We start from the raw sequence: 7,732 nt of genomic DNA, 5'->3' as shown, positions 1-7,732 counted from the left end.
TTTTTTAAATGTTTATTTACTTATTTTTTCTAGCAATCTCTACACCCAGTGTGGGGCTTGAACTCAGCCGCTGAGATCAAGAGTCACATGCTCTTCTGACTGAGCCACACAGGTGCCCCCTTGTTGAACTTTTAAAGAAGATTTATGTACATCTCAATAAGACAGAAATAGCATTTAGGATCTTCCTAATGTCTTTTTAGAGTTTGCCAGTGTCTTCTATTTCAAGATAAGTCTTGCTTTTTTTTTTTTTTAGATCCAGTCTGATAATCTCTGAATTAAAATAAAAATTATTTTTGAGGGGCGCCTGGGTAGCTCAGTGGGTTGAAACCTCTGCCTTTGGCTCGGGTCATGATCTCAGGGTCCTGGGATTGAGCCCCGCATCGGGCTCTCTGCTCAGTGGGGAACCTGCTTCTCTCTCTCTGCCAGCCTCTCTGCCTCCTTGTGATCTCTCTCTCTGTCAAATAAATAAATAAAATCTTAAAAAAAATTATTTTTGAGTGTCTAGCTTATTTATATCTAGTGTAGGTATCCATATGTTTGTGATTACATCTCCCATCTTGCTCTTCGTTTTTGATTTGTCTTCTGTTCTTCGTGCCTTTTCCTTCTTTTCCTGCCTCCTTTGCACTAGTAATTGTTTGAGTATTCCCTTTAATCATCACTATTGTTAGCTGTACTTTTTAATTCTATTTTGCTGCAGTTGCTCTAGGGTTTACAATAAGTGCTGTCAACTTACTGCATTCTACTTTCAGATAATATTAGACCTCTTCTGATACAGCACAAAGCCCTCCTAACAGCATATGCTTTATTTCTCAGTTCCTTTCCTTTGCTCTGTTGTTTTTACATAATTTACTTCTGTGTATATCATAAATCCCACAATGACTGTTATCAGTTTTACTTTAGTCAATGGTCTTTCATTGTGTTTATTATTTATTTATTATTTTTCATTTTGTTTAGTTTCAGAGGTAGAGTTTAGTAATTCATCAGTTCCATATGACACCCGGTGCTCACTACATCGAGTGCCCTCCTTAGTGCCCATTACCCAGTTATCCCATCCCCCTACCCACCCCCTCAGCAACCCTCAGTTTGATCCCTCTAGCTGAGAGTCTCTTATAGTTTGTCTCCCTCTCTGATTTCGTCTTAATTTTCCTTCCTTTCCCCTGTGTTCATCTGTTTTGTTTCTTAAATTCCACATGTGAGTGAGATCATACAATAGTTGTCTTTCTCTGACTGACTTATTTTGTTTAGCCTAATACTCTTTAGTTCCATCCACATTATTGCAAATGACAAGATTGCATTCTTTTGGATGGCTAATATTCCACTGTATATATGTACCACATCTTCTTTATCCACTCATCTGTTAGTGGACAGCTGGGCTCTTTCTATAAATTGGCTATTGTGGACATTGCTGTTACAAACATTGGGGTGCATGTGCCCCTTAGAATCAGTAATTTTGTATCCTTTGGATAAAAACTGAGTAGTTCAATTGCTGGGTCATAGGGCAGCTCTATTTTTAACTTCTTGAGGAACCTCCATACTGTTTTCCAGAGTGGCTGCACCAGCTTGCATTCCCACCAACAGTGCAGAAGGGTTCCCCTCTCTCTGCGTCCTCACCAACATTTGTTGTTTCCTGTGTTGTTAATTTTAGCCATTCTGACTGGTGTGAGGTGGTGTCACATTGTGGTTTTGATTGGTATTTCCCTGATGCCGAGTGATGTGGAGCACTTTTTCATGTGTCTGTTGGCCATCTGGATGTCTTCTTTGCAGAAATGTCTGTTCATGTCTTCTGCCCAGTGTTTGAGACAGTCAATTGTCTTTTAAAAAAATCATTCACTTCAGACCCAAGTGGCACACTGTAATTAAATTTCTACTCATTTACATTGTGCAGTCAATTGTTGAACAATGTGGGGGTCTGTCTCCTCATTCCCACTGTCCCCTTGGTTGGCCTCTTGTCTGGACTCTGCCAACAGCTGTCTATCAGGTGGCCCATGCCTATCCATTCTGAGGTATGACCATCAAAGTGATCTTTTTTTTTTTTTTTAAAGATTTTATTTATTTATTTGACAGAGAGAGATCACAAGTAGACAGAGAGGCAGGCAGAGAGAGAGAGAGAGAGAGAGAGAGAGAAGCAGGCTCCCTGCTGAGCAGAGAGCCGGATTCGGGCCTCGATCCCAGGACCCTGAGATCATGACCTGAGCCGAAGGCAGCGGCTTAACCCACTGAGCCACCCAGGTGCCCCAAAGTGATCTTTATAAAATCCCACACTGGCTTCCATGCGTCCACACCCAGGGTCCTTCCCAGCCTGGCCCAGTCTGCCTCTCCAGCCACCAATCTACATACTGCTGGCACAGAGCTTCTCTCTGTATCCAGAACACACCAGGCCCTTTCCTATGCTGGGACCTCTGCCTAGGGTGTTCCTGAGCCTAGAACACCCTTCTTTGTCTATCCGGCAAAGCCTGAGGGTGTCCTACCCTCCGAGCCCGCAGCACCCTCTAAAACCAAGGGTCCTCTTCCCTGGGCTTCCCCCAGCACCTTGGATCACTTTGGTTGTACCAGAGAAGCATTTAAGTTAGGTTATGGCTTGTGTTTAGTTGTTACTATACTTCTTTGAGTCTTATGGCCAATATCAAAGGCTTCATGTTAAAGCAGAGTGGAAATAATCCTGTAGGCAAGGAGGGTCTTTCCTTCTCATGGTCCCCACCCCCCAACCCCCATAAGGATGTCATGGAGGTCTCTGAGACCACAGCTCTCATGGTCACACATCTGCATTTACACTTGCCTTGTAACCCCTGGGGCCCCCAACCTTCAGTGAGCCTGGAAGGTCCTACACATGTTGTGCACAGACATACTCTATGGCTAAGTCAGGCATTCGTTTAGTGTGGTAGGCAGAATAATGGTGTCCCTCAACTGTGTACATCCTAACCCTTGAAAACCTTGCCTGTCGAACGTTTTGTGGCCAAGAGGAATTAAACTGCCGGCCAGTTGACCTTAAGATGGGAAGATGATCCTGGATACCTGGGCAGGATACCTGGATACCACCAGAAATGGGGAGGGATCAGAAGCGGGAGACAGAGGAGGCAATCCGGGCAGGCAGAACAGACGAGATCCTTGGCTTAGACGATGGAAGAAGGGAATACAAGCCAAGACATGCCAGTGGCCTCTGGAGACTGAAAAAGGCAAGGATGTGGATTTGACCCTAGGGCCTCACCTCCCGGAGGAGCGCAGTCCTGGGACGCCCTGATTTCGGCTGACTGACGTCCATTTCAGACTTTTAGACTACGGAAGTGTGAGATCACAGCTCTGTATGGTAACGAGCTGCTAAATTTGTGGTTGTTTTTCTAGCGCGATAGAAACAAATGCAGAGATACCCTGAACTACACTGCACTTTTCCTGTTGTGGGTGTAGACCCTACTTCCTCATAAGGTGTCAAGTCCCCGTGCTTGCTCTCTTCCCTCCTGCAGAACGTGAACTCATCGAGGGCAGAGCCCCGCATCACAGCTCAGACCATGAGAAAGACCAGGTTCTCCGACTGCTGGTGTTTTGTGATCTGCCTCATGCAGCACCCCTCTGAGAAACGCCTCCGTGGCCTCCCGCTTTATCCAGGATACTCTGGTAGTGCCAGGTCTGGGGCGGGGGGGAGTGGCTCAACCAGGGCGGGGTGCTGTCGGATCCGTGCCATGGGGACATTCCTCTTCCTGGTCTACCCTCTTCCTGGTCTACCCTCCCAGGGCCCACTCCTCCAAGGCTGCAGACCCAGCGTTGGCACGCTCTCCTTAGAATGGGGCTCTGGGGAGCCCCAGCATTGCAAGGGCAGAGTAGGGGCCATCGGTGGGGGGTGCTGGGCCTCAGATCATGCCTCTGACCCAAAGGAAGTGCCCTGGGATGCTCAGTACTTCCTGGGCACAGGAAATGAGAGAAATGGACATTGAATTGCAATACGAAGAGAAACAAAGGCGACCTTTCATTAGTACGTTTTTATTCTGCAAGTTCAAACTGAAAGCATCTGCTCATTATAAAGTCAATCAGTAGGAACAGTGGCGCTTTCTTGGTGCATGCAAGCCAGACCCGGAGGTGCTGGCGGCCGCCATCTTTTGCCAGCCCCGGCATCCAGATCATTTCCCTACTGTGTTCTGCACTCCGTGTCCAGAAATCTTGCCTCACGAAGATCAGAACTAGCAAAGAGTTGAAGTCGTCAAGAGTGCTCCATGACATACATATCCCCGCATGAAGAGATGGCCTTCAGTTGAGGTCAAAACTGGAGCGGTAGGAATTCAACGTGGCATCTCTGACACTCTCGGACAACAGGAGGGTAGAGGTGTCTTGTGTTTAACTGCGAATATGAAAGTCAGACAAGCAGCACCCAGGGCTTCCATTAGATACTAAAAGCGAAACCTTGCTTATTCCTCTGCCCGCCACCTGGAGGAGCTGAGTGGCTGAGTCTGGGAAATGAAGAACCATCTCACACCGAGTGCACAGTTTCCCCTACGGTCCCCCCAGAGCCCACTCAAGCCCTGGGATTGCTGTGGGCGCTGTGCTTTGGGAAGCGCGGATGACAATGAAAACGGTTCTAGAAATCATGGCAGCTGAAGGCTGTTTGTTGTTTCAGTATCTGACAGCAACGTTGCTCAGCACTTTCTCACTCGGTCTTCGTGCCAACCCTAAAAAGCATTTTTCTCCCTTTTCTGCATATGGGGAAAATGAGACTTTGGAGAGGTTATCTTGCTGGAGAGATCACACAGCTAGCGAAACAGCAAGGCTGGCAGGAGAGCCTAAATCTTGAACCCGATGGATGGAGAAGTTGTATCATGACACACTGACGAGGGTTTCCTGGATGCAGGGAAGTGTGGCAGCTTCTAGTGTGTGCTCGAGGGGTGGGGCAGGCACTGCGGTTCTGCTAAGAGGAAGTCGGGGAAACAGAGCTGGGGGGACTCTCTGCGACCACGACCACAGCACAGCTCACTCAGAGGAACTACTCTGCCTTTGTAGCAAGACCCCCCCCTCCCCCTCCCCACAGAGATTAGGAGCCTTGGCCAGGGAGAAGCATCAACTTCTCTTCACTTTGCTCAGTGCAGGTTCCAAGTGGCGCCATTGCAAAGTGACAGGCATGGCCCCTGCCCTCCTAGAGTCTGGCCTACTTGGGGACAACCTGCGTGGGGTCTTAGTGGACCCCCGTCATGATGGCAGAAACAGGGCAGAAAGAGGCACTGGGCCTGCCTCTTCTGCCTGCTTCAGCAGCTGGAACCTGGGACCATGGGCTCATGGTTGTCATGGTCACACGACTTGGCACCAGACAAGAGCTGTCTCAATCTAGCATTGTCTCCCTCTGAGAAGGTTCTAGGGAATTTACTGACCACTCCTGTTTTAAAAAAGAGCCCTGTGCAATGGGAAACTCTGGAGAAGTTATCGAGGAACAGCTACAAAAGTGCACTCTTTGAATCCACTGTACTTCCAGAAGTATGAATGGTAAGTCAGAGAGATGAATTCCCCATGTGTCATTTAAATGTCACCCCTAAAGTATATTCTGGGACTGGCTGTTTTCTGATTATGCTCAACTGTGGGCCGGAGCAGGCGGCTCCATCCCTATTGGCAGTCTTGGGGAAGACCTTGCAAAGGCTAGGTAAGAGGGCAGGCAGCCAGCAGCCAAAGGGATGTGCTTCTTCTCTCCTCCACTCCAGAGCCTGGTCAGGGCCAGCCTGCAAGGTCATGTGTGCTGGGGGGCAGCCTGGATAAGTCTAGTCCAGGACACTGCCAGGGCCTGGATGAGGGTAGAGTTTTTCTGCTCACTGTGGTTAGGCTTGAGTGCCTGAGCTGTTAGGAACTTGTGGTTCACTGCTAACCCCATTCTGGGCAACGTTGCTGTGGTAGAAGAGTATTCTACACGAGAATAGAGAGTCTCTGTAAGATTGAAACTGGAAGAGAGCACAGAGGGAAGTCTTCCTTTAACATCACAAGATGGTGAGATGATTCCCCTGCTCAGAGACCAGGTCCACAGTCTTTGCTTTTATAGGTGTTGGTCACTTGTCTATAATCTCCTTTTCCAGCCTTAGTAGCAGAGCCCATGGCCCGGGCAATCTGACCCATGAGCTGACTCATGTCCCCATGAGCTGCACCCATGGGATTGCTTCTTCACCATCTGAGGCCCCAGTAAAAGGTCTGCTCCTTGACGATGCTGTCCTTGAGTCCCCAGCAGTGTGAGGTCTCTGCATCCCTTGACTCCTATGGCACTCACCCTGTGTTCTTCCTGTGCTGTTGCCACATTTGACCTTGTAATGTTTTGTCCATTCTAGCCAACTGGAGGTCCCTATCACAATATCCAGCACACACAGCTTTGCACATGGACCGCTATGCATATAACACACATGTTCAGGGTGACTGGCTGGTGCCTGTGGGCTTTTTCCATTCCTAGTGCCTCCCGTGTAGACACAGCAGGAGGTCCTACAGTAAATACTGACCTCAGTGTTCATGGCCTTCTTCCACCAGATCTGAAGGTGGGGGGATGAGGTCTCGGGGGTTCATCCTGGCCACCAGGCAAACATCATAACTGTCATGCATGAGGACATTGATGGCTACAACATTCCATTGGTTCTCCCATGGGTCCAGCTCCAGTATTTCTTTGGAGATAACCTCATGTCGATCTGAAAAATAGCAAAGTAGGAAGACAAAATGTCATAGAGTCTGAAATTCAGAGGTTATCTTTACTCTATTGGAAAACTTCCTCTAAAAGGCATCAAGCACCAAAAATTAATGAACAAACAACTGAACAAACATACTTTCAATGGAAGACATGGTGTTCCTAACATTTAAGAAACTTAAAAAGGCCATGTTATAACTCACATTCACAAATTATTATTATTATTATTATTATTTTAAAGATTTTATTTATTTATTTGACAGACAGAGATCACAAGTTGGCAGAGAGGCAGACAGAGGGGGTGGGGAAGCAGGCTCCCTGCTGAGTAGAGAGCCTGATGCATGGCTCAATCCCAGGACTCCCGGATCATGACCTGAGCCGAAGGCAGAGGCTTTAACCCACTGAGCTACCCCCAGGTGTACCAAAAAATTATTTTAATAATTGACATATTAACAGGGCATACTGTTGTCTAAATTTAATAATTTATTATGGGAGCTAGGGATGAAATTGCCCTTATTTCTACACCTAGAGGGGAGATACAGCTGTAACCTTGTGTGAGTTGCTACCTGAGCTTATGTTTCCTTAAAGGCAGATGGGGATGCTAATACTCAGCCCAGGATTCTTGCAGGAAACAGATGGCACACCCTAGCTGAGTAATTTGAAGAGAACTTAGTGAAGGGACCGTTGGAAGGGTGAGGACAGGGCTCAGGAAGACCCACTAAGAACAGCCATTACCACCCTTAGACCTGAGAGGCAGCAAGGGGAGGAATGGGTACTGGGCTTGGAGAGGGCTGCTGTCTCAAGAGTGCAGCCTGCCAGGAGCAGACGTAGGCAGGGAAGATGGAGCAGCCATCCTCAGCAACCCCACGGCGCGGGTGGGGTGGGGTGGGGGGGTGGGCAGGGACAGTAAATTCCCTGACTCTACCCTCCTTTTACCCAATAGTCTCTTGTTCTTGGCTCCCACTGGATGGACTCAACCAGGAGCTAGAGGAGAAAGGCATCTGCGAATGCACCCAGTATTTGTCAACTTCACAGGACATAGAGCATGACAGAGAATGGGGCAGAGTGAGTCTGGAGGATTTCAGCCTAGATGATTATTTCACA

The 7,732-nt window shown here is 48.0% G+C and overlaps 1 protein-coding gene across 8 annotated transcripts in view; it reads right to left on the bottom strand.

Annotated features, from left to right (window-relative positions):
• Window positions 1-3,934: 3,934 nt before the first annotated feature.
• The window catches only part of KBTBD12 (kelch repeat and BTB domain containing 12), a 76,719-nt gene continuing 72,921 nt past the window's right edge, over window positions 3,935-7,732 (bottom strand). For 6 of the 8 annotated variants that reach the window (XM_047743009.1, XM_047743019.1, XM_047743025.1 and 3 more), the window contains one exon: window positions 3,935-6,632. In XM_047743009.1, coding sequence (XP_047598965.1) covers window positions 6,451-6,632 — 182 coding nt within the window. In that variant the 3' untranslated portion in view covers window positions 3,935-6,450. The remainder of the gene's footprint in view (window positions 6,633-7,732) is intronic. The other 2 variants (XM_047742999.1, XR_007129641.1) reach the window with 2 other exon arrangements.

This window comes from Lutra lutra, chromosome 1 (genome assembly GCF_902655055.1).
Source record: "Lutra lutra chromosome 1, mLutLut1.2, whole genome shotgun sequence".
In the NCBI taxonomy this organism is placed as follows: domain Eukaryota; kingdom Metazoa; phylum Chordata; class Mammalia; order Carnivora; family Mustelidae; genus Lutra; species Lutra lutra.
This window is presented reverse-complemented; position numbering and strand designations above follow the sequence as displayed.